The sequence below is a fragment of the Aulonocara sp. 'chitande type north' Nkhata Bay genome, linkage group LG20, assembly GCF_057382095.1.
Source record: "Aulonocara sp. 'chitande type north' Nkhata Bay isolate Kocher_YH1m ecotype deep benthic linkage group LG20, A_spYH_male_GT1.1, whole genome shotgun sequence".
NCBI lineage: Eukaryota > Metazoa > Chordata > Actinopteri > Cichliformes > Cichlidae > Aulonocara > Aulonocara sp. 'chitande type north' Nkhata Bay.
In genome coordinates, this window is record NC_141363.1 from 16,092,949 (window position 1) to 16,119,488 (window position 26,540).

General features: G+C 41.2%; 1 protein-coding gene across 2 annotated transcripts in view; it reads right to left on the reverse strand.

Moving 5' to 3' along the window:
- Window positions 1-174: 174 nt before the first annotated feature.
- lamb2 (laminin, beta 2 (laminin S)) overlaps window positions 175-26,540 on the reverse strand; it is a 44,724-nt gene continuing 18,358 nt past the window's right edge. Inside the window, exons 6-36 of one of the 2 annotated variants that reach the window (XM_086278425.1) lie at window positions 26,323-26,511; window positions 25,505-25,568; window positions 22,307-22,509; window positions 21,281-21,401; window positions 20,912-21,100; window positions 19,918-20,097; window positions 19,710-19,822; window positions 17,871-17,950; window positions 17,204-17,339; window positions 16,959-17,117; window positions 16,737-16,864; window positions 16,524-16,656; window positions 16,261-16,453; window positions 15,805-15,948; window positions 15,068-15,299; window positions 13,799-13,968; window positions 13,300-13,335; window positions 10,841-11,065; window positions 10,521-10,738; window positions 10,344-10,440; window positions 8,850-9,031; window positions 8,561-8,751; window positions 6,494-6,678; window positions 6,117-6,358; window positions 5,731-5,934; window positions 5,048-5,192; window positions 4,739-4,946; window positions 4,511-4,652; window positions 3,172-3,348; window positions 2,937-3,096; window positions 175-1,952 (exon numbers count right to left, since the gene is read on the reverse strand). In XM_086278425.1, the coding sequence (XP_086134551.1) occupies window positions 1,816-1,952; window positions 2,937-3,096; window positions 3,172-3,348; window positions 4,511-4,652; window positions 4,739-4,946; window positions 5,048-5,192; window positions 5,731-5,934; window positions 6,117-6,358; window positions 6,494-6,678; window positions 8,561-8,751; window positions 8,850-9,031; window positions 10,344-10,440; window positions 10,521-10,738; window positions 10,841-11,065; window positions 13,300-13,335; window positions 13,799-13,968; window positions 15,068-15,299; window positions 15,805-15,948; window positions 16,261-16,453; window positions 16,524-16,656; window positions 16,737-16,864; window positions 16,959-17,117; window positions 17,204-17,339; window positions 17,871-17,950; window positions 19,710-19,822; window positions 19,918-20,097; window positions 20,912-21,100; window positions 21,281-21,401; window positions 22,307-22,509; window positions 25,505-25,568; window positions 26,323-26,511 (4,983 nt within the window). In that variant the 3' untranslated portion in view covers window positions 175-1,815. The remainder of the gene's footprint in view (window positions 1,953-2,936; window positions 3,097-3,171; window positions 3,349-4,510; window positions 4,653-4,738; window positions 4,947-5,047; window positions 5,193-5,730; window positions 5,935-6,116; window positions 6,359-6,493; window positions 6,679-8,560; window positions 8,752-8,849; window positions 9,032-10,343; window positions 10,441-10,520; window positions 10,739-10,840; window positions 11,066-13,299; window positions 13,336-13,798; window positions 13,969-15,067; window positions 15,300-15,804; window positions 15,949-16,260; window positions 16,454-16,523; window positions 16,657-16,736; window positions 16,865-16,958; window positions 17,118-17,203; window positions 17,340-17,870; window positions 17,951-19,709; window positions 19,823-19,917; window positions 20,098-20,911; window positions 21,101-21,280; window positions 21,402-22,306; window positions 22,510-25,504; window positions 25,569-26,322; window positions 26,512-26,540) is intronic. The other variant, XM_086278426.1, reaches the window with a different exon arrangement.

A 26,540-nucleotide genomic window follows, 5' to 3' on the forward strand; every position in this document is an offset into this window, starting at 1 on the left:
TTCTCTCTCGCTCTGTAACAATCTGCATTAGATTAAATTTCTCGATTTTTGATTATTATATACCACATTTATTATATTGTTCCGATGTCTAAAAAAATGTTCGAGACACTGAAAACCTTCCGAGTCATCTAAGGAGCATCCGAGAGCCTCTGTAATCAACATTTAATGGCGCTCACGACATCCTTTTGTGCACCAATATTCTCACAGAAGTTAAGGACAGAGGTCTAGATTTAGTAAGCCTTGTCCCAAATAGGTCTCCATTATCTTGTTAGACTACAGTACGTAGTAGTTTGTCTGTTTGTCTTTTCCTGAAAAATGTATGTAACTTTGGTTTTGCAGCAACTACATTTAAAGCGCACCAAGAAACAAACCCATAACTTCCAAACCTCATTACAATTTTGGCTCATTTACAAAAACTTCAAATCCAGGCAACTACAAATGGCATAAGGTAGGTATTTCAGATCAACCTCAAGTCTTTTGCTTTTGAGATCTGCCAACACTTAGTGGCAAACCTGGTAAACGGACAGCTGTAAAACTTGCAGTGCAGCAGATTCTGTCAAAAGGGCACATCAAGGACACAGACACAAAAATAGAAATGGGACATCTTGCACCACTGCAAACCCCATGCACATTGGAGCCACAAGACAGCACGGTTAGAAAACGTGGAAACTTCAAATCATTCTGCTTTGTGATAAATGTAATGAAAAAACAAACAAACAAACAAACAAACATCTACACAGATTTTTTAAAAGTTATTCATTCATCAAACTGTACACTTTAAAACTTTACAAAGGTTACTTTTGGTATTTTCATTTTGTTAAGCAGTTATCAATCATTTGGCTGCAGCTTCTAGGTGTACCAAAATCATCTGTTACACCTAGAAAAAAACAAAAAAACAAATTGGCATGCAAATAGTAAAAGAATGTATGATACTGGCAATGTAAGGCACAATTAAACAGCGTACTACACATCGCTTATTACTATGTCACTTCAATAAACAATAACTCCAAGCTCCATCACAGTATGTGTGATAAACATTCACAATCTTGGCATTTGGTTGCAATTCTTAACATTCAGTATACAGCCACCCTCCTACTCCAGGCAGCAGAGACAAACAGTTCATTATTTTTCCACATATAAATGTTTATGATTTGTTTCCCTGCTATTTTGCTTGAAGACAAACATGGTAACTGGATTCCTGACTCACACTTCATCTGTGCTTCATTGGACAATTTTATATAGATATATATATAATAAAGGTTCTTATTACAACTACACGGCTCTGTTTGCTCCTTCCTCTGAGGATTTTATTCAAATTTAAAAAGCAAAATAACAAAATAATACTTAAGAGAAAAATGTGACAGCTGATTGCAACTTCATCCACATTCAATAACAGAAGACAATGGTTAATGGTTAAGGCCTGGACCATCTAACTACAGCTAGACCATCACATGGTAAATAAAGGGAAAACATTATAATTTAAAATGATTTAAAATATATAACTTACATTGTTTTTATAATTGAAATCACACATTTTAACATATACATGTGATCTTATTTGCAGCAATAAATGCAAATATATTGTGCTCGAATTTGAATCAGAAATAAAACATGACATCAGACAACCTTTATTTATGTCAATATGATAGCAACGATTGCAAACACTGACAAAACAGGAACATTTGGAGACAAAAATGCACATTCACTTCTGGAGTGACTTTATTTTTTGTTGCGTTTTGACGTGTAACTGTATCTGAAGGAAGTGGCAGACGGAGAAGATGGCGGACTTCTTTCTTTTTGACTTTGAGTGGTGAGTTATTGACATGTGTTGTAGATCTGGATCTGTTTGTTGATGTCATGGAGGATGCTTTTCATCTTGTCCTCCAAACCGTCTAGCTGACGAGCCTTCCCCTCCAGTTTCTTCTGGTTTTCCTCATAGTTTTTTTCCAACTCTGCAGAATCCAGACATTTCAGGAATGGTTACACAGCGAGACATTAGCTGATCGGGTCTTGGCTTTTAAACACACAAAATATCTAATCTGGAGTATCTGGAAAAATGTTCTCACTGTCAATTTTAGACTGTTTTTAAAACACTGTGAATTAACATTTGGAGTTCCTCAGGGACCAATTGTAGGACCCAAATGTTTTCAGTCATATACATGTTCTTCATTTAGTATTCACATGATAAGGAATGACAGCCAAATAAAGCTAAATATCTATTCTGTTGCCACGAAACCTACTGATGCTCTTAGATGTATTTTAGATTTGTATTTTAATGCTTTGCAACCAAAAAGGCCACAACTCAAGTATTTTACATAGATTTTTAAGCTGAAAGAAAGAGAAATGTTATGAATGAATGTGTCAATCATAAAGGGAATGTTATGATCGACACAGAATTTAGCCTGGAAGGAACAGTGTGACATTTAAAATGTTAATTTTATAAAAATTAATCACACCATATTTAATTTAATTAATAACAATTTTGATTTTTTTTTTTTTTTGCTTCAATGGATGTTCTAAATTCAGTTAATAATTGTGGAGCAAAAGTTGTCAGCTTAATATACTGAAGTTCTCTGCTGATGTGATCTGAGTATGTGAGTATGTTGAGCAGGTATGTTAGTCTTTGAAAAGTCATGTTTATATCAAACATAGTGTATATATTTACACAAGTACTAATGTCTTCTGTTTGGTAAGGTTTATTTGCCTTTTGTCCACATTATTCTTTTCATAACTGATCATTTTGTTGTATTAATCTCGTTTAAAGACTTGTATTCTTAGAGTGTTGTCAGTCACCACACATTTTAAAAATGTACACATGTTGCCTACAAGTCAAGATTGACATAATTTAGACAAAATTTGATAAATGTATTGCATCAACTGTTTCTTTGCAACTATCTGCTTTTGTCCTCCAGACACTCACAGACATTAATAAGTACCTGCAAGCCTCTGTAGCTTTTTCTGGGCATCTTTCAGAAGTTCCTTGGCTTCATCTCTGAGTCTCTCTGCCCTTTTCTTGGCATCCTGCACAGCCTTGGCTTTAGTGTCAACCCGCTGCTGTACCTCATTGTATTTATCTGTCAACTGACCATCCAGAATCTGCGCAGAAAGACATCTTCTTTTATAACAGACATGTCTGGTTGTTATGAAGCACACACAAACACAAACACACACCTGCTTGGCTTCATTTGCCTTGTCCCGTGCCATGGTAGCTGTCTCTTCAGCTCGGGCAGCTGCCATGCTGTTGCTGGCACGTTTGGTCTTCAAGGCATTGATCTCACGTCTCAGTGTGTTGAGGCGGGCCACGGCATCATTAAGGTTCATCTCACCATCGGATGTTTCTGACTCAATCTGCGTAGAGTGGGTAAAAGAAGTAAAGTTCTTTCTGAATTGAAATTAACGTTATCTAACTGGGATAACTGTCATTATCCCTTATGTGCAAGTAATTTCTCTAAGCATGTTGATCAGCTTGCATATGTTTTGGTCCCTGAAATTTCACGAATAAAAAAAAAAGCCAAACAAAAAAACTCTTTTAATCTATGGTTATGTATTTTATAACCACTAGGGGGCAGCAGAAACATGCTATAAACAAAACACTGTGATATGTATATTTATCTTTTATAATTAGGGTCATTAAAATCTAGTTTAATTTTTTTATTTTGTTTTTGCCTGCTGAAAAAGGAAGCTGTCCAACAGACACAACTCTTAACTTCCTAAACTATATTTTTTTTATGTAAAATGCTTAAAGAAATAACCTGTTGTTCAGTTAAGCTCTACTGTGGCTCACAGCCACTGACCAGAGAGATTCTGCAACAACAAACAAAATAGCAGAAATATGACCTTTACGGAAGAAAACCTTTTAAACTTTTCTTTGGGACAAAGTCTGCAAAATTTTCAAACTTTCATTTTTGTTTTTATTTGGGCACTAAACATGAGGTTTTTGTGTTCTACTGACCACTAGAATGAAAGTGCTTTAAGATAACTGTACATATAAGTGCACAAAGGCATTTGAAGTTTTCATCATCACCATATTTGTGCTTTGAAATGTGACTAGTGAGGAGCAGAAATGACTGTGAAACCAAGGCCACGGCTCTGCTCTTACATTAGAGACTTGTCACACAGTGGGCTCATCCCAAAGCGACGCTGTTTTATCATCTTTTTTGTCAGTAATGTTGAGCATCATTAATCAAATTAACATCATGTTGGATTCAGTAAGAATAACATTTAGCAAATGAGACCAGTATACCAGCGTGTGCATTATATCCATACAGATTATGTATGCAGCTAGCTAAAGAAGCTTGCTAATTAGCTGATAATTTAGCACTCAACCCCTTTCATCCATATACAGCAATTTTGGGCTCTAAAAAACTAACATGATGTTGGTCAAAATACTAACACTGAAACTTTAAAACTAGGAATCCAAAACCAATGAGTGATGTCACAGCGACTACATCCATCTTTTGTATACAGGCAATGCCCACAATATACATAAGTGTTATGAATTTTTGCTAACCTCTGTCAGCCGTTTTTTAGTCTCCCCGATGTCAGCTCTGGCTTTTGTTATGGCTTTCTCTGCTGAAGTCTGGGCATTCTTAGCATCCACCAAGGCCTGTTCCACTCTCTCTGCTGTCGTCTTCACCCCCTCAGCATGATGCCTTCACAACAATGAAGCGTTAATGACTGCAAGTAGCACAAATAACTCTATACCGATACATTATAATACAGTTTTAAATCTAACTACCTCGCCCTTTTGGCATCCAGCAGCAGTTGTTCGGCCTTGCGGACATCATCCTGCGTCTGCTGCAGGATGGCATCCACATTTGAAAGGCTGTGGACCCGCTCCTTGATTTCATCAGCGAGATGCTTGATTTGAATGGGTGAAGCTGGAATGGAGAGCTCCAACACACGGTTTGCCACTGCCTCAATACTATCTGGGTCTGCGCCTTCCTCTGAGAGAGATATATCAGGATTATTAGGAGGCTAGATTATCAGGTAACATCAATATTCAACAAGGTTTCAGTGATAAATAAATAAATCTTTTGAAGATTACGTGTGAGAAAGTCCCTGATCTGTTTGATGAGGTCTCTCAGGTCATTATTGGAACGCTCCACTTTGTTCTTGGTAGTGGCGGCTTTATCCAGAGCTGCCTTGGCTTTACCCTTAGCCTCCTCTGCCTGTGTTTTAGCCTCTGCCACCTGGATAAAGACACAAATGTTTATATCTTTGATAGGGAGATTTACAACTGCACTTATTACTGTGGGTGCAATCAAAATGTTTGGTTACTAGAGTAACCTCAATTCTCTGAAAATCAAGCGAAGTGTCTCACTATAGAAATCACCTTCTGCAAGCTCCTCACACTTCTGTCTGTTTCTCAACCTACTGAGCAAACTGGTCAGACACAGAACTGACCCAAGCTCTTAATGTTAATATTTGGGATAGGGATGCAAGCCTTGTGGCAGAGAAGGATGGTTAAAAATTCCTCCACATTGATGTGTCAGAGTGATAAAGTCATTCAACTACAAATAAAGCTTATACTTCCAGATACTGCTAGAAGTAATTCGTTTTTTGCAGGAATCCAGAGTCCTGTGAAAACCCGTTTCTCTCTCTCTCTCTCTCTCACACACACACACACACACACACACACACACACACACACACACACACACACACACACACACACACACACACACACACACACCCATCTCATCTATAGATCTGCATATACTCTCATACCTTAGTAAAGAGTCCCTCCACTTCCTTCATAGCTTTGTTCAGCTCCCTCTCTGCATGTCTGGCTTTCTCCAGGGAACTGTCAGCTACTGCCACAGCACCGTTGCAGTTCAGGCCTCCACAATGACGCTTCCCCTCATCATCACGGCAACCGGCACCCCCACAGGGGCTTTCTGCACAGGGGGCATCACCTGGGGCACCACAAACCTGTTGGTATGAATGCAAATGTAATTTCACTGGTATGGATATTGCAAGTATATGTGCAGGACTCAAGTACTCCTCTAATCCACAGTGGATAGAGCCTATGTCACCTACAAAATAAATATGAGTAAATATGAAACTATATGAGTGCAGACAGCTAAACAAGAACAATAAAGAATAAAACAAACCTTCTCGTTGAGCTTCTTCATGTCCAAGCCCTGTGTTTTGGTGTTGAGCTCTCCCAGAGCACGCTTGTTTGCAGCATTTTTACGGTTGAAGTCGTCTTTCTTTGCAGCAATGAGGCGTTCAGTGCGGCGGCGTGTGTCTGCAGACTGGCTGACTGTACTGGGTTTGGTGGTGGTTGATTCATTAGCCCGCCTCTCTGCATCGCGAGACCTGTTGTAGGAGCTAAGGATGCTGTCATACGCCCCTTTAAGAAACATATTAGATGAGATGCTGATGTTATTTCTGATTGGAGTGAAAAATGGGAGGTAGATGAATTATGCAAAAAATAATATTCTTAGATTTTATTAGACAGAAATTTAAATCAACACAGTTTTCTCACCTAAGAAGTTGGAGTTTTTAAGGATATCCAGCTGGTGGTGTAGCTGCTCTGAAGTGAGGTTAAGCTCTTTGGCCTCTCTTTCCAGAGCACTCAGCTCCTTGCTTGCCTCTGAGTTGCTGTCCTGCACGATGGTTAATTCTCCCTCAAGACTGTTTAAGGTGTCAGTGGTCTCACCAATCTGTGCTCTGGTGAGAAAGACAAACATCTGTAACATCTGTATCCACAGACAAATCTCAGTTTCTGAAAGTTGTTTTTTCTTCCCTGGTTTGCTGCATCAGTAAAAAAAAACAAAAAAACATCTTTACCCCTTCTGTAAATGATGAAGCCTTTGATACCTGACTAAAATCACTGTAGGATTTGTATATATAAAATATGTTTGGCTTGAAAATGTAATACATGTTGATAAGATTTCAAATCAAATCAAAAAAATGTCACGGTCCTGGGTCTTCAACTCTTACTCATTCCTTTGGATTTATGAAATGTTTACATTCAAGTTTTATATTAGTTAATGTTGAGTTTAGTATTCTCTAGCGCACCTGAGTTTGTTATTTCTAGTTCAAGGTTCTTGTTTTGTTACGTTAGTTCCCTTTCGTGTCCAGTCTGTTCCTAGTCTCATCTCTGTTTCTTGTCATCAGCGTCTCCTGTTGTAGTCTGTTTAGTCTCCATGCTTTGTTATCCTTTCTGTCTCCCTGCTCATGACCCCGTGTCTGTCTGCTTTCACTGTCTAATCAATCTAACACATCTGTAGTCCTGTCCCTGTATTTAGCCCTTCCTGTTCCCATAATCTTCTGTGTTTCATCGTTTTGTCTCCCCAGTCAGTCATATATCCATGTTTGTTTATCCCCAGTCCCTGTGTCACATTTTGCCAGCAATAAAGTTGTGATTTTGAGTTTAACATTCGTCTGCTGAGTCCTGAATTCTGGGTCCATTTCCAGCCAACCACATGCCTGCTTCACATGAGACAAACAAATGAGTAGGATGTATACTTCTCTCAATACACTTCAACTGATCAGGGCAAGTTCAACAGTGTATCTTATCATTATCTTTACTCACTTACTCTAACACTGGGGAACAGGATAAACAGTCAGATGAAGCTGGTTATTAATTTTGCTAAATTAATCCCATTTACCCCGGATGTTCACATAAAGGGTTGGTGTTGCCAGCATCTAACCAAGCGGTGTTTCGCAGCACATCCTTTCTTTCACAGAAAATGATCCCTGCCACGTACTCTGGAGACGTCAAATGGTGATTAAAAATCTATAAAGACCATAACTTACAAAAAAGCGCTGTTGTAAAAAGGGGAAGAGATGATCTTGAAATGGGAAACTGACTCTGGACCCAAATGGGAAAAAGTATAAGGAGGATTTAAACTTGTACGGTGTGCCTTAGACATTCTGCAGCACAGTTTAAAGGCGCACATCATCTTCATTGGTCTAAGGACAAGTTATCAAAAATTCATATAGAACTGGACCCTAAATATGACTGCAGAGGGGCCCCAGCCACACTAATGGACATGCTTTGGTTATCTCTATAGCAACATAGATTGTGTAATAAACTTTTTAGACTTGTTCTAAAATATACACTGTATCGCTGTTCAAGACGTCCCATGATTGCCATCTCTTCTCCTGAGTAAATATGTTAATGATGTTTGATTATGTTGTTTTGCTATTTGATCTGGCAAAAGATATGATAAAAAGTCCTTGATCAAAAGGTTTTTTTATTTCTACTGCTGGTCCTGCATTTGAGAGCAGATGTTCCTAATATGGTCATCTCAGGCACACAACTCTATTTTGTGAGAAGAGAGGCTCCGCCCACCACTTTGCCAAACCTTCTGTTTACAGGTTGCTACCAGTCAGAATAATAATAAGGTGAAAGGAGCCAGAAATATTTAACTCAGACACAGGGTGGACTAAGGCACTCTGGACTGTGTGTCATGCTAAGCTATGAAAGTCGAGTCAAAGAATAAAACTATGGAGCTGGAACTGAGCATGATAAGGAAAGAAGGGTTTATGCTGAAACTATTAGCTAAGTTAAGCAATAAAATAACTGCAGATGAATCTGCTTTACCTAAGATCTTCAATAAGCTCCATTAGGGTAGTGACAGCTGCAGCAGTGGCATTGCGTGCAGTGACAATGTCCTGAGCTTGTGCCAGCTTCTCCTCCAGGTCTTTAAAGGCTTTCTCATAAGGTCCAATAAGCCCAGTGGTCTGAATCTCATGGGCACGCTCTGCAAGAGCCTTTGTGCGCGCTCCCAAGTCCTGGTAATGACAAGAAAGAGAAACAAAAGATTGGGGTTGACACCTAATCAATCAATGATTCAAGGATTAGATCCATCCTCCCTGCATTAAAGCTGAACCTGCACAATGCGATCCCAGTCCCCAAAACACTGGTGACAGGGCTGGCAGTTGGGGAACTGGCCAGAAAAGCCTCTGGCACACTGGTCACAGCGGACACCCGACACTCCCTGCTGACAAACGCAGTGGCCTGTCACTCGGTTGCACTGAGAGGTCTCAATCCCACGCCAGTTACAGTCACATGCTATAGGGGAGAAAATGAGAGGATAGTTAGTAGAGAACAACCTCAGGTAGCCTAGCAGCACCATATTAGCTTCTGTGAGTCTTCACCTGATGCTGGCTGAACACGGCACAGGAGAAGCTCTTATTTTCTTTCTCTACTTTCTTTAAGACACAAGAAGCTTTCTCTTGGCAGCCCTTCCAAACAAGCCATACTTAATCAGTCTTTTTCCAGTTCTACTGTCATGAACTTTAACGTTTAAAACACAAAGTCAGACTTCTAGAGTCTAAGAAAAAGCTCTTAGGTTTTTTGTAGTCTGTCTGAGAATTGTACAGTCTGGCCTTGGGCTGAATTTGTTGGAATGTCCATGCTGGGAAGAATGATAGCTTTCTTCACTGTTTTCTACTTGTGAACAAGTTTCTCTCTGTAGGATGATGAACTTCAAATAGTTTGGAAATGGTGTTATAACCCTTCCCTGGTTGATGGGCATGAAAAAAATTACTTCTCACAGATTAGTGATGATGTCATTCCTCCTTGTGGTAGCACACAGCTGGATGCTGCCGACCACCAAACTCCCAAAACATACATAACTGATACATAAGAATCTTTCAGCTGAATTTGAATTCAGAGAAGGTGTACGTTATTTTATACATAACTGCATATTAGCTTAAAACAATGCAAATGTACTCGTGTACAATATTGCATATAGCCCCACAAAATTTCCACAATAACAAAGAGCTTACTGCCAAAATCCAACCACACACCAAAGACAAGCTTAGTCACAAATCTCTACTATCACATTTTCTTTATAATGTCAATGTTTGTAATATTACTTTATGGTACAAAATTGTTATAAAAAGTTCAAGATTGCTTTCTGTAGGCTACAAATCACACGGATGCAACTGAGTAACCCCTGTCAAGGGTACAGCAGTGCCTAGAGGATGCAACAATACTTAAGAGGGTCTCTAAATCATAACGTTTACATTCTCAGACAGTATTCTGTGCTTGGGTCCTGCTGCTATTTTCCAAGTGTGCATTTGGAAGCGCACAGAGGTCCCAAAACAAAAGCTAGTGTGCCAAATGAAAATAGTGCAGGTGGATAAATAGTCTCCTTTTGTTGAGACCTGACTGACTAACCTGAGTGACTGTTGTCCAGTTATGGAATACATTTATTTTGAAACTCATTGTAACTAACAGTACTGTGTGCATGTGTTTATCATTCTGTAAGAATACTTTCTTGAGTGCAAACAATCTCAAAGCATGAGCAGCAAGAGTTCATCTCTTTAAATCATTTGGTCTCTTTAACACTGTTTTCTCATGTTCTTGTGTCTCACACCTCTGCACTGTGTCCTGGGGTCTCCCCAGAAGTTCTCCTGACAGTCTGTGCATGCCTTCCCTCCAAAGCCATCACGGCACTGACACTGACCAGAGAACTGCACGACAAAAAGAAATATGTCACACAAGCTCTGTATAGTGAAAGCATTCCCACTAAAAAACACAAAGTATTCCCTACCTCATTACACGCAGAGGTAACAGAGTTGTTAGGATCACAGCTGCATGGTTCACAGCCCCTCCCACTGGCCAGGTTCCAGTGGTTGGGGGCGCAGTGGTCGCACGCCAGACCTACGACATTTTGCAGACACTGGCACTGGCCTGTGGCCCGCTGGCACACGCAGTCCTCGCGCTCAATACACTGGCTGCGTTCAGTACCCAGGAAGTTACATGTGCACTCTGAAGGGGAAAAAAAGGCTAATTAAGATTTCTTTCGATTTCTGAAGTATCGCTAACGTGCAACACAGAGCTTTTTCTTTTCACAGTGAAAGTGATTCTCACTCCTGCAGTTTCGTCGGGAAGCATCCCCGAAATAGCCGCTCTTGCAGATGCCACAGTTGGGACCTTCAGTGTTGTAAAGGCACTTGTTACACTCTCCGGTCTGACTGTCACAGGCGTTCACGTCTGACATGTCTATGTTGTTGTTACACTGGCACGGCTGGCAGCGCCCTCCTGGCTGAGAAGGGTTACCGTAATAACCCGGGGCACATTCCTCACATCGGGCACCTAGGTTGGGAAAAAGAAGAAGAAATTGTCATTATTTATGGCCAGAGCAGAGAGGAAGAAGATATGATGGCAAAAATAGTTTTACATTTTACATTTTGTGCCGTGATTTTAGGATGAATGATCCGAGAAGAAGCAGGAAAGTATGAAATTCCAGTGTTAGAATCAGTAGACAATCTTGGTTTAAACAGTTATACGGCCCCTCATCATGAACAGATTCTCAAGTCCTTTCTACTAAAAGAAACCTGTTAGTCTAACACTTGGCTCAACCCATTTTTTAAAGCAAGGAAATGATTACATAAATCCAATATTTTACTAAAGCAGTCTGTTATGTAGCAGTTCTGTTACTTGCCATCACTCAAAAGTGTTTTGTTAACCAATTTCATTAGTGAAGCATCTTTGTCCCCACATTCTTCTCTAGGACATCATACTACACCTGTGATCACATACATAATGGCTTATAATATTTACGTTCAGTGATTTTAGCATCATGCCTTCATCTGCTATGGTTTTCTGTTCTGTTTCTGTGCCTCTGCTGTGTTCCTGGTCTCATGTCCCTAGTGAAGGTTTGTTCTGTATTCTTGTTTTCCTTGTTTGTCTGTCGTGTGTTGTATGCTTGTCTTGGTTCTCTGTCACTACGTCGTCCCTATATTCCATGTCTAGTTACTTTTGTCTCTGTGCTCCATGTTTCCTCTGTTCCCGAGTCTGTCATGTTTCCACGTCTCAGTGTCTAGTCCATGTCTTTATGAATGTCTCATTTGTCCCAGCTGGGTTCCCACCTGTTCCCCCATCCTCTCGTTGTCCTGCTTGTGTATTTAAGCCCTGTGTTCGTCTCTGTCCGTTAGTTTCCCAGTTTCTGTGTGTTTTGGTTTGAGTTCATATTTCGAGTTCCTTGCTTTCGGTTTTGTTTTTTATATTTGTGAAGAATTATTTCAAGCAACAAAGCTGTTGTTTTCAGTTAAATTCCCATCTTTGAGTCCTGCGTTTTGGTCCTCATCCTGAATGAAGAACCTCAAGCTGTTTGCAGGTAAACTAGGTCTGGGTCGTCGATTTCTCTTCCAACACCACAAAGACCCAAAACATACATCACTCCTGGTGTAGACTTGTTGAAAACCACAACAACTGCAGGCTGTTCAGCAAGAAAGGATGCAAAATCCACTATTAACATCACGGGGTGCTGATAATTTTGGCCATGGTAGTTGTTTTCTTTCTTTTTTTATATATAAGTTTGTCTGTGTGCAAACTAAGATAGCATAAGCATCTAAAATAAAACTAGGATATTTGGAAATTCCTTTCTCTGTTTTAACAGAACTTGGGGAAATAATGAAAAAATAAAATTTTGATAGGTGGCCTAATAATTCTGTCCTAATCTGTAATATACTGTATTATGTCATCAACTACTGCTACACACAGCTTTGACAGTGTCTTCATAGATTATTAGCTGTCCCTTAAAAGTTGGACATCAAAGCCGAAATACTCGGCATACCTGAGCCAAGCAGGAACTGGAGCACAGAAGAAACTTAGAGAAAGAAAGAATGAGAATGTGGGGAGAGGTAAAGTCAAGCTGCACTGGCAGCACAGACACTGAAGTACAGAGAGGATTAGACGACAGCAAAGTTGGATGGAAGACAAGAATTAAGGAGAGAGGAGGTCAAAGGGAAGAAAAAACAGTGTGGAGCAGAAAGTGGGAGCTGTGGATATACAGAAATAATCTGCATTTTTAGGGCCTGCAGTGCTCCATTATGCTTTATCTATGGAGTAAATAAAATACAAATAAATGGGTTTATCTTGATTGTATGGCCATATTGCCACAATTACTAACACTTCTCAACATCATTAATTCACAGAAACAGATGAAACCTGCTCAAAACACAAAACTGACCCAGACTCACGCCCACATTACGCTTCCTTTGCACTTTAAAAGGTTTATTTTTGTAAGAACTGCTCAAAAACACTGAATCTGGGTCAGGCCCTTGTATTAGGAGCATTTTTACAGATGTGGTTCAAATGCTATTTCTACACTTCTAATGCAGTTTAAACTTCTAATTTCAGGCGCACAAAAATCACAGACAGTCACAGAAAAGGATTTGGCATTCTTTGAGCCAGGTCTCACTCAGGAGTGCACTGTGGCACAGCACCACTGATGGGAGGGGTGCTGAAGCCATGCATGGGTAGGAATGGTGGAGCGGAAAGTGAGGGTTGGTGGGAAGGGAGCAGGGTCAACCATCATTACTCACGCTTAAAAATGTTCGCCCCGGAGCGTTTAACAATCCCTGTGCCAGTAATACAGGGGAGGGAGGAAACGATAAAGGTTACCATTCACCAGAAGCCGCTGTCAAAGAATCATCCTTACCTCGTTTCAGTTACAGCCTCTGCCCTGTCTTAACTTGTGTTATCACTGTAGCTTGTAGATTGTAAGCACTGTTTCAGATTAATATCAATCATTGAGGTTATTCAAATCACAGGATATGCTACAAAATCCAAATCAGCTACAAAAACAATGCTGATGAAGCACAAGTGACATAAAATACTAATATTTCATGGTTATCTTTAAGTGACACAACTTACAGCTGAATATACATCAGATAAGTAGTATCACAAAGTATTTATACTGTGTGCAACTAAAGCTAGCACACACACATCTGGTCTCACCAGTCAGTGTCACGTGCTGAGGATGAGGAACAAACAGAAGTTAAGGTACAGAGACAGTAGGAGAGTGCACTGACTCAGGTTTACCTGTGTATCCTTGGTTGCAGTTGCAGATGATTTGTCTGTGACGGCTGTCCTGATAACAAGACACGGCAAAGTGGCGTCCGCTGTTGGGACCATCTGGGCAGGGGCACGGACGACACTGACCGCCGGATGCTGTGCCCAAAATTGGATTGCCATAGTAACCATTGGCGCACCTACAGAAATGACAAGCTGGGTGACTCGGGTGAACAGGTGTGCTTCTGTTACAGCAGTGTATATTGAATTTAAATGTGGCTAAAGTTTCAAATAGTGAATATGTAGCACATGTACAATAACCTCTGTGAGCTAAAAGCTCCAAATGTTCTCTTTCTTTAGGGGTTTTTCTCTGCAATGCTGATTCTGTTAGCTTAGCACATATTTCCTGGTACAGTCATCACTGCTTGTGTTGATGAGGAGGTGTTGCTAAAATGCACTGCAAATGTAAACAGGCGAGTATTTGAATGCCAGCTACAATAAGGAGTGTTCAAAGTGGTGGGATACATCCTGGACAGGCTGTCAATCTGTCACATGGCGAACGCAGAGACACAGACATCCACCCTCGCATTTACAACTACAGCCAAGGTAAAATCACCAGTTAATCTAGTGTGCTTCCTTAACATGCGTGAGGAGACTAGAGTACCCACACAACACAAGTCCACAAGAAAGGTGGATTGAACCCAGGATTATTGATTGATTGATAATACTTTATTCATCCCGAGGGAAATTGGGTTAAGGCTGCCAGCCTTGCCAGCGCCATCTTACCCATCTGACCAATTGCGGTGAGGCACCGGTGCTAACCACTGTGAAACAACGCAGTTTTACTCAAAGCCACTGTTCGCAGTAATGCCTTACAAAGTACGTCATCAAAGTGCTTTTTTGCTCTGATGTGTGAACCGTTAGCTTTCTTTTGTGTCTGAAGCTGTTTGTAGTGTTTCCTTTCATATTCTCTGGCTTCTTGCGTGGCCAGATGCCACTTTACATAATTTCCCCTAGGGATCAATAAAGTATTCTGATTCAGATTCAGACTTAAATTTAATCTGTATATCTTTGGATTATTCATTTAAGATGGAATCAAAGTAAAAGAAAATCAATATTTTGTAAACCTATCCCTAAACGTTTAAGGCATCATTGGTGACAACTCCAGCACTAGCGCAGAGTCATAACTCTAACCCTATATTTTGCAAACATTTTCTTTTTTTGTCTAAACTTTTGAATAAAATCATCGTTGATGATCTCATCCACAAGATTCCAAGCAAACTAGTACTGTATCATCACCTCTCACACTTGTCCCCTCCAGTATTATCTCTGCAGCTGATGCAGGCGCCGGTCCTCTGGTCGCACTGGTCTGCATGCCCGTTACACTGGCAGGGTCGGCAGCTCGGGAAGCCCCAGTAACCCGACTGGCATCTGTCACAGCGCTGACCGAATGCTCCCGGACGGCACTGACACTGACCGGTAAACTTGTCACAAAGTCGGGTCACTGAGCCGTCCAAACTGCAACCGCAGGCTTGACAGAGAACAGACAGAGATTACAAGAGGAAATTAAAAAGGATGAGAGGGTTTTAGAAGGACATGATGGGAAAAGAAGAGGAGGTGGGAGAAAGAGTTGAACGTAGAAATAAGAAAAAGAGGCTTTGGGCATAGCAAAGTTGCACTGACAGGCAGTAGAGGGCGCCAGATGCATTGTACACAACTCATTAAAAGAACTGTAAATGTACCAGTACACAATTCAAGCTCACTACTCAACACCTGTAATGTTGCTGGTGTGAGTTGACAACAGGTTCCACTAAAGAGTGCTTCAGTAGTTCTTGACTTGTATGACACTTTAGTTTGTAAAGAGTCAGGCTATCTCATAATACTTTGCTTTTCCATCCCTACTAATGTTTAACTTCTCATCGCCACTAATGTTTAAACTTACTGAGGAAATGTTTAAACATTAGCAGCTGGGAAAAAATATGGAATGGACCTGCAGGAAAAATGAGAAAGGCCTGAGCTGGATCTGCACTTCTCACCTGTGCAGCCTGAGGGCCCAAAGCCATACATTCCTGGAGCACACTGGTCACAACGTCGACCAATCACATTGGGTCTGCAGCGACACTGGCCTCCCCGGACATCACACAGAGAGCTGATGGACCCCTGAGGGTCACAATTACAAGCTGGAGGACAGAGAAGCCCCAGCATCAAACCACCGGATCCAAACATGTATTATAAACAACGATCACAATGAGAGAAAAAGAGCAAAGAAGTGGAGCTAAAGTCACCCGTCTGGAGCGCATCTCGAAAATGATAAGATAAATAATGAGTGATTTAAGGCGTTTCTGAGAGTTGCATTTAACTTTAAGGAGGACAATAATGGTGTCATAAACAGTGTTAATTTCACTGATGTTGTCTGAGATCATGCAGGCTCCAGGAATATAAACATATAATCATAAAGTCATACAAACAGATAAGCTTTATTTGTAACTCACGCAGAGCTCCATCATTTATGATAGCGGACATGCTGCTTATCAGCTTGGCACAGGTGTCACTCATCAGTGGGCGCGTCACACTCTTTGCCCCGTCGTGACAGTGATACCGCTCATAGGTCTGCCTCCTGATGTTGGAGGCTGGATCTCCTGCATTGAACATCTCCATGGCGGAGTGCCGTGGCATCAATGCGATCTGGAGAAGAAGGATTTGTTAAAAAGGCAAGAAAACACCTCTTATTTTAGACAGCTGAAATGCGTCTCACAGAGTCCACAAGAAGGACGGCGTTGGCTGCTCCATTGAGGATACTGTTGGCATCCTGATAGCGTCTGAAGTCCAAGCGGAGGGTGTAAGTCACGTCTCTCTCCAGACACAAAGGCTGAAGAGGCACCACAAACCTGAGGAGAACGCAGGCAGCGCACAGTTACCGTACACCAGTACTGACACGCATCTGTGTGCAAATGTGTGAGTCACAGACCTTGCTGCAGCAGGCAGAGAGACAATGAGCCTGTCATCGTCGGGGATGGTGTTTCCACAAGGGCTGCTGGTAGGAATCGGCCCTGGACGGATCACCGTTACCTGCACCTCCTCCCAGTCCTGGGGCATCTGCATAGAAACATTGTGCATGGTAAGCATGTATTTGCGGACTCCTTTCATTTTCTGATGACACATGACACGGTACACGAACAGTCACATATACCTGCGCCTCATAGCGGATGAGCAAATCATATTCCATGGAGTAGGGAATGTCGCCAATACGGAACTCCAGTGTTCCACCTTCAGGTACCCGGGAAAACCCAAGACCTGTCCACATAGCAGGTCGGCCAGGCTGATGCTCCCTGATGTCCACCACACAGCCCTGAGAACATAAACACGGACGACATGCTTGTAGAGATTTCTTCTCACTAAAGAGCCTGACTACCAATGTGTGACGGCCTCACTCACCCGTCCCATTGTGGCGCTCTCAGCCTCATAAAGAAGGTGATCCAGAGCCATAAAGAAATATCCAGACTCCACCTGTGTACACTGGCGCCCTGTTATGTGACTGCGGCAGCGGCACTGACCGCTCTCTATGGAGCAGCTATGAATAACACATACATCTTGTCAAATCACTGCCATAACATAACTGCACCCATACCAGAAGATCTGTGATGCACAGTAGTACTTTGCTATTGTTTGGGATGTGATGGGAAGGTTTAATTACTATTTATGATGCTATTCATTAACTTTGTCCTGATGAGTTGGATGAAAAGTTAAGAGATGACAAGATTTATTACAAGTCATTATGCTGAAACTGCAGATGTGGTTACGCTTTGGCTAAGATGATTGTGTGTACCAAACATATCAAACAGAGCTGCAAAATAAGTATTCAGTGGCCCTAGTTCAGAAAATAAAGCACTACTGATTTTTCCTGTAGTTAAAGTTGACTCACAGAACTTCTAAGCTGGATCAGCATGGATCAGCTTGGATAAAAAGATTACATTTTTCCTTTTGCTTTTATCCCGCTGAGTACACCAGCTAGTATTTTGAGCAGACATCCATCTAACAATGGTTTTAAAAGGTCCTCTAAGCTGTAACAGACTCTGTTGACTCGACTCAGAGCTGCACTCACTGGTTGTCCAGTGCTCCTCCAATGTCACACTCGCAGTCTCTGCAGCCGTTCAGGTCATGGCTCAGTGCCCAGTGTTCTGGCTAGAAACACACGAGGACAGACAGAGGGCAGGTTGACTGATACAGACGAGCAGAGTAACCATGCAAAACACTACCACCATACACACTACTGTGTCCAGCTCTGTAGTCCAATAAAACAAGCTATGGGGCACCACTACTGCCCCGATGGTTTAACTTTACTTTGTCACACTGTCTTCTCGCTCAGAAAAAGCTAAATTGACAGTGTGCTACATGTTTTCGCAGTCAGCAGTTTCACTTTTTACTTTTATGTTTTGCCTGCTAAATGAATACTTTGTGGTTTCTCCATTAGAGTTACATAAAAAGTTGGTTATTGCTTATTGTGTGCTCTGGTTCCAGCCTCACATCCATCCCTCTGCGGTGACACAGAAGGATATGGATGAATGTGCATTCACCCTGATAATTTATAATATATAATAATATATAATTAAAGTTTCAAAGCAGTGACAGGGTGCTTAAAAATAGTTTTCCACTGAACATTAATGCTCCTAAAAGCAGGCTTGTAAAACAACAGGATCCACTTGTGGACCAGGTCCAGACCTGACCATTTAGGGCCTGCTGTAACCCACACCAACCGGACAAGCCACAAATCCCTGGGCTAAATTTAGACGCATGACCCAGGCAGGAGCACACATTCTTGCCTACACTATTCCTGGCTGAGTAGGGGGGTTTTGACAAGAGAACGAATTATAACAGGAAGCTGATCACCTTCTGGCCAGAGAGGGTGTGAGGAAATGTCAAACTTAATTTGATGCTGTTGTAATTAAACTGTATCAACTGTGATGTGAAATACAGCATGTAAAAAGGGGGAGGAGTGGTTTAAAAGAAAGAAGCAAACTAAGGAGGTCTGAGCTGTTGAGAGGGAACACACGGCTGTGAACGCTCTCAGCTGCCAAGTTACCTTTCAGGACCTTTGCTGCAGGTAATTCCCCTGTTCTCTGTCTCACCTCTAATGACTCTAACTATCAAATGAAGGCAAAATGGCAGCAAGATGTTACTATGTTACAACTATATCAAAGCATCGCTTACCACTTCACCACTCTGGCACATCAGCATGACATGACCTCATCCGGCAGGTTTATGCCCCATTTCGATGGTATAAATGATTTTTTGTTACATATATATATATATATATATTAAGTGCTTTGTTTTATTTTAAAAAATAAATTGTTTTTTAAAAATCGCTCTCTAGGAATATGAACTGTTGCTTGAACTTTAGTTTGTTTACACTTTTTAAACAGCTGGGTGTTCTTCAGATGTCTTCCAAACTTTTACTTCTGATCCAAAGTTAACCTAAATTGATTTATTTGGTTACCAGCTTGACCACTAGGACATTAAATCTGTAATCAATGGAAATTTGCTCAGTGGGTGAATATGAATTTCTGGCTATCACTTTTCAGCCAGATCTAGACATAAAGCCCAAGAATGACTGACCGGCTTTAGTCTGGAAAACACCTTTGTGGCGGGGCGTGGCCTGCGGTGTCGTGCAGGGAAGGCGGATCTTAAATATGGCACTGTGGTGGTTGTTGTTGGTGATGTGTGCGGCTGGTAGTAGGAGAGCTGCGACCGTGTGTTTAACAACAACTGTGAAATAAAGCATGCTGAAGAGCATTGACATGTCACCGGGTCTGCCGTGGTTAATCACAACCTTCTATGGGTTACTGCTGTTTGTGGGGAAAGAGACAAAGAGGGAGTACATAAAATGAAAAATGAAGACATTTAAGATAAGTCTAAAACATTAAGTGCGTTTGTGACATCGTACCAGACACTGGTCACAGCTGCGTCCAGTGACAAGACGCTTGCAGAAGCAGTCTCCGCTGACTGGGTCACACTGGGAGCTACCTGACACTGTTCCTCTGGGGTCACACTGACAAGCTGGATGTAGGTGGGGGCATAGGGTGGAGATAGTAGTGAGTAGTAGACAGAGACTATTCAGAACTTGTGTGACTGCTAAGAGGGGATATACTCACGTTGGCAGCCATGAGGGTTGTCAGTGCTCAGACCAAAGAAGCCTGTCTTACAGCTGTCACAGCGCGGCCCCTCCACATTAGTCTTGCACCGGCACTGACCTGCCACCATGCCGAGAGACGGGTCCGTGTGGCTGTCGCACATCCCCCCATTCTGTGAACCGTCTGGGTCACAGTCACACGCTGCGGGAAAAACGTGCAGCATTAAATGATGAAAATCTACACTTAGTCTAGTTTGTGTGGTTTCTGCTGTGAATCCAGGGATTTTCATAAAATACTACATGGCCCAGTACAGGTCCATGCAGAGGTTTCTATAACACTGTAAATATATCCTCCAACAAGAAGCATCAGCTCTCACATTGACAGAATAATTACTAAACTATTTAACTTAATTTTAACTTCATCAAACTCGTCTTAACCAGAGGCGGAAACGTGAAGCCTGTAGTGCACATGCATTGATTATAGACTTTTAAAAGAACTTTTGTGTGGATAAATACAGCACTACACACAGAGCACTTTTAACCCCTCGAAACTGCAGCTGAAAGCTGATAGGCTGATCACAGTTATGGTATATCCATATCCAGGCTAGCCACTTGGCCCTGTTTCCATTGTTTGTGTTTAAATAACGCCACAGGTAAAGGTCCAGGCATGCTGCTATGTTAGCTTTATCCAAAAGCTACACAGAACCTTTCAGGCTTGTGTCCTTAGACCTGTTCCTGCCAACGAGGGAAGAGTCAATGTTATGCAAAGAATGCTTTTGTAAAAGAAAAAAACAACAACGAAGAACCATTTCTTCTTCTTCATGGTAAAATCAGCCTGTACCACAGTACCACTATGATCATGCTGGCTTTTGGAGGACTGCACACAAGTTTGTGCCTGAATTCCCACAATCTCTCTCCCCGCGTAGCCAAAGAGCTGTGCAAGCAGGCGGTAAATCCTGCACAACACAGCAAATGTGAATATTTCAAAGAAGCATTCCTTTTTTTATCAGACTCACGTATGCAAACTCTTGGGTCTCTTATATCCTTGACAGGGTCTTTGTAGTAGAAAGGTTTGCATATCTCACAGTGGTGTCCCATGGTGTTGTGCTGACAGTCATCACACACTCCTCCGCTGACATTTCCCGTAGCCAAATACACCGCCATGTCAAAGTGACAGGCTGTCGAGTGGCTGTTACAGTTACACTCTGAAGAAAAAACAGGTTTATTTCATGTTAATGAGTCCTTCCTTATACATTATTAGTCCTTTACTTTTATTCCTTCTTTTTAAACTTTTATTGAGGTGTGTGAGCTATTTCACTTTCTATTCTCATAAACCTACAACAGTTACAATGTTAAACATAACCAGCTCATTCATCCGTACTCACTCTTGCAGGCATTGGTGTTGCGTCCTTCAGCTGGCCTCCAGGGGTGGTCGTTGTAAAAGTCGTCGCACTGCTCACAGTTCAAACCCTTAGTGTTATGGTTACAGACACACCTGCCATGAACCTTAGCATGAGATAAGAAGTAAGGGAATGGGGGCTTAAAGAAGAACACTGAAATGATGAGAAAAATCAGGCTGTAATGTGCTAATTAAAGGCACTGCTCTGTATTCTGTACCGTAGTCTGTGCACACAGTCAAGCACGCTTACACCCTTTGCCATGGTACTGGGTTGAATGTTTCACCATTAGACCTTTACCAAGCAAATGTTTAATGGCACGTTTGGCAACTGGAATGGGAGTTGAGTAAGACCTAGTCATGTTTCATTTTTCCTACTTTAACTGGCCAAATAAATGCATCCCTTAACTTTGTGGGATATAAGCATTCATTTTATATTTATGTAGCTGTTTAATAAAATCTCTTTCTGGGCATATATTCATGATCGTCTCTACATAATAACAACTTTATCAATTAATTTATCTAATATGCTAATACTGTGAGTACTACAAAGTAGTAGTTGTGGGCATTGTCACTGGCTTCGAGACTGCAGGCAAATAATATATATAGCTTATATTCTATTCAGTTGGATTCAATATTATTTATATAAGATAAGATAAGATAACCCTTTATTAGTCCCACACGTGGGAAATTTGTTGGGTCACAGCAGAAAGTGGACAGTTACAGTAGCAAAACTAAAAATGTAGAGCCTAATCACAACTACAGTCAACTCAAGGCACTTTATATGTAAGTTAAAGACCCGACAATAATCAATCAGATGAACCACGATGAGCAAACACTCATCGGGGGTGACAGTGGGAAGGAAAAACTCCCTGTTAAGAGGAAGAAACCTCCGATGTTACCCAACCAAAGTACAAATACATATATTTTTTGCTTAGTTAAAAAACATGTGAGATTCTGTTTGTATTGGATTTTTCTGACGTCACTGTTCTTTCTTGAAAACTTCATCACTCACCATTCCTTCTACATCATCCTCGATGCCATCAATGGGGGCACACTCTGAGGCATGGCCATAACAAAAGCAGTTTCCACGAACGACAAGCTCGTATATTGCATAGTAGTATTTCTCTTTGATTTCATCTCTGGGGTCCAGCAGGTTGTCCCCCAGAGTGTGAAGCTTGGTGAAATTCACTCTCAAGTTGGTGATCTTTAGCTGGTCTGATGGAAAGAAGACACAGATGGAATAAGCAGAAGAGGAACAGGGTGCAGATATTTTAAGCTTACTAATAATTTAATTCAGTTAAATTCAACTTTATCACAAGCACCTCAAGGCACTTTGTACTGAAAGGTATAGCCCCGACAATAGAAAAAAATATATACCAATCAGACGATCCCCTATCAGTGAACACTGGTGACAGTGGGAAGAAAAAAACTAGATGACAGCTAAACTCTTTTAGTTAATGTATGACATTAGTGGGGTAGCGAAAGTAATTTTAAAAAAGGGGTTTATAAAAGATGTCCATCCCCATTAAACACAACTGTCCAAAGGATCACTGCTGCAGCATGAGGACGTCAGCCAGTGGAGCATAACAGAGCTGAATGTGAGGCAAAGCATTACGCACTAACTGAAGTTAATGATTTGGGATGGAGGAAGGATCGGTTAGCCATCATAGTTCTGAGGTACCTCGACGTTACATTTGTTGCTGCCGCCAGTCCAAACACCTTATATGTACTTCCTTACACTACGGTAAAAATATTTCAGTCATATATGAATTTATTTTTGGCAATATTTTTTTAGCGTCTTAGTTCAAACACCTTTGAGAACTACACCTGTTTGACTTGTTTAATTGTCTGCTATAAAGAGTAGAAACTACAGGTGCTGCTAACTGAATATATCAAGCACAACTTCAGCTTTAAACTGACACCATGTCCAAAAATGACAGACAGTAATGGAATGTGGCGTTGAGAGAGTCCTTCCCTCATCCTGTACCTTAATCTTCTGAAACTATTTGGCACGAGCTAGGGAAGGAAGCTCACTGCTTTCCAGAGGGATTTGTCTGTCTTTTCAGCCTGTCGACATGCTGGAACATTCTCTGTGGTTATAGTCCAGCTGTTTACCAATAGCAGTCGCCGCACAAACTAATGTTTATGTAGCATAGTGCATGTTAGAACACAGGACCTTTCCCTTCACTGCGACAAAGCAGAAACCACCCGGGCAAAAAAACCAATCAAGAATAATATAAAGTTCCTAAATATCACAGACCTATAAATCACTGCAGTAATGCTAAAGACATTTTTGCAGAACGTCAGTACTGCATGAACGCTATGGCAAGTACCCGAAAACCAAGTAAAATTAAGGATTTTGTGTTCTCAACTGAGCTTCCTGTATAATATTCCAGTGAGTGTGTACTGAGTGTGGTCGAAGGATTTAGGTCACAAAAGGTGAATATTAAGTGAGTAATATTATTATTGTAAATGTCCATCAGTAACGTGCCCTGCTGGGTTCTTCCTCAAGAGACAAAGATACAATTAAACAGCAACCGAAGAAGAACTAATAATGGATATAACTGGATATAATCAATTGTCTTGCAAGCAGCAGACATTAAATATAAACAGTTCAGCTGTGAGGCAGTTAGAGTACTACATGTGGACCAGCTCCACTAATATATTTAACAACTGAGCCGGACAGCCTCTGCTGATGCACTGGAAATCATGCTAGGGTTTCTGGGAAAAGCTCTCATGTCCTGCCAGTCTAAATATGAGGGTTAGGACGGGGAGGCTGCGTGGGAGAGAAACAGCTGCTTTTCACATCTCACCATGTCTTCCACACAGCAGGGCCATGTTTCACACCCCAGAGAGACGTGTCACAGCTGAATAACAAGAGCTAATTGTGTCTGCTGGAGTTTGATTTATGATGATAAATGTGAGTATGACTAGAAGGGGAAAAGGGCAGGGGGTTTGGTTTGATTTTTTTTACACATTTGTCGTGGGTGTCTTCTAGTAATATTTCATTTACATGATCATGTACTTCATTATAAGACTGTAACAGAAGCTTGTTTTTACAGAAGCAACTGCTCATCAAGAACTCTTAGGGCAATAATTACTGAGCTGGGCAAATTAAGATATTCACCAATGTTTTTGAAGGGTGGCCTACCAACAATGTACCAACTTCTGAATATGGATACAGCTATGTCGTTTCGGTAATGACCTACTCAATCTACCAAAAGCAGCACAAAATAGCAGATGTGATGAGGGTGGGTGTAATCTAGGACACTGGTGTGGTTTGCTACTTTTTATCTGAAAAACAATACAGAGTAAGAGTAGCTTTACACACGTTTATCCCTGCAACAATGTCAATTTGATTAAACTTTATTTCTATAGGACCAAATCACAAAAACAGTCGCCTCAAAGTGCTTTATATTGTAAGGTAAAGTCCCTACAATAATACCTAAGCACTTACAGCTTGCTCATAAGAGGTGACAGCGGGAAAGAAAAACTCCCCTTTAACAGGAAGAAACCTCCAGTGGATCCAGTCACCAGGGCAGAGGCTATTCTAGTCTGGGGTGATTGGAGGAGGAAACCACATGGCCATTCAGACTAGAGAAGGAGCAGAAGGGGAATGGACATGTTCTGACAAACTTTAAGACAGTGAGGGAAAAGGTTTGAAGGTTTCTTTGGTTGAAACACAAGACTGGTTGAGAGACTGGCTGCTATTTCACCAAATCAGACATCCATGTGTAACATCTGACCTGAACACACAAAGAGAACACAGAGCATTGTTTCCTGTCAGACCTTGATCCTGTTGTTAATGAAGTTACTGCAAAGGAAAGTCCACAGCAAACTGTGGACGACCTCTCTGTTCTGAGATGTGCTAACTGTCCGAGATCTCTTAAAAATACATATAAATTACATAAAACAAATTACATAAAAACAAGTTCACAGGCACTTTTCCATTGCTAATTTTAGCTAGCTACTTTCAACTGCTCCCTTGTCACAAGGGGTAGCTCTGCATGCCTTTCCTGACATAACCGCATAAAAGGTTTTGGAGTTGAACAACAACCTTTCACTTGTTAGACGAACATGTAAATGATGCCTGATATGTTTTAATATTAAACCCCAAAAAAGAAAGATTCAGCCAATATAGACCAGGTGTTTTATCTGTTTAACATTTTTGATGACTGCTGCATGCTGCAGGCTGTTGTGTGGGACCTACTCTGTATAGTCGGGCTATATGGATCCTGAATCTTGATGGCTGGATCCAACACTCTGTAGATGACCTAAGCCGGGAAATAAATATTATGCACATGCGTTACATATGTGTATTATGCCACATCATGTTATATGCATGTATGACTAAATTAACAAATAGAAAATGTTAGTTGTCCTTTTTTAGGACAGTAGGTGCTACTTGAAAGCTCAGAATCTGTTAAAAGAAGTGTTGTTATTTTGGAGACCAAACTGACAAAGGACTTGCTACTTAATTTCCAGCCTTCAAAGGATTAGCAGAACAAAATATAGATACTCTTGATATTGCTCTGTCAAAAAGGAAAAAACTGAAACAAACAAAACAGCCTACCTCCTTTTTAAAGTTTAATAATTACCCCAGAAAAGAACCACACTGACAGATTTTGAGCCAGGCTGTTTCCCCCTGGTTACAGTCCAAGACAAGGTAAGAGAGTGAGAGCAAAACGGCACGAAGACTCTCAGCGAGAAAGTAAATTTCTACACCTAAAGCTACTTTGAGCTGCTCCCTTATTCGCAAGGGCTCAGCAAAGCAGCATTTAATTTGTACACCAAATGCCCTGCATGTTGCAAACCTTAAAAAAGATTTGTGTTTCCTTCCAGGATTAAACTGGGAATTTTTCACTTGCTAGGAAATTTTATAAACTGATAAACTACCAGGCTGTAAGTGTGTCCTACGTGTGGACTACAAAAAGCACCTAAATGACAAAGATTTAAACAATGCTTTAAGATCAAGGTCATTTTCACATTTGTCTCAAATTGGATTAGTGCGTCAAAACAGTCGCTCACCTCTCCCTCTGTCGATGGCTCAATATCAGAGTAGCGTGACTCACATATGATGTCATTTATGTTACGCAGAGGACCCTGTGAGACTCCAGGAAAGACAGCGGCACAGTCATGGGCAAAGTAGCGGTAGATCTGCCAGGTACGACCAAAATCTGCTGAACGCTCAATCAGCATGGCTGCTGGCCGGAAAGTCTGTAAAAGAACAACGCCTTTTTGTTTCA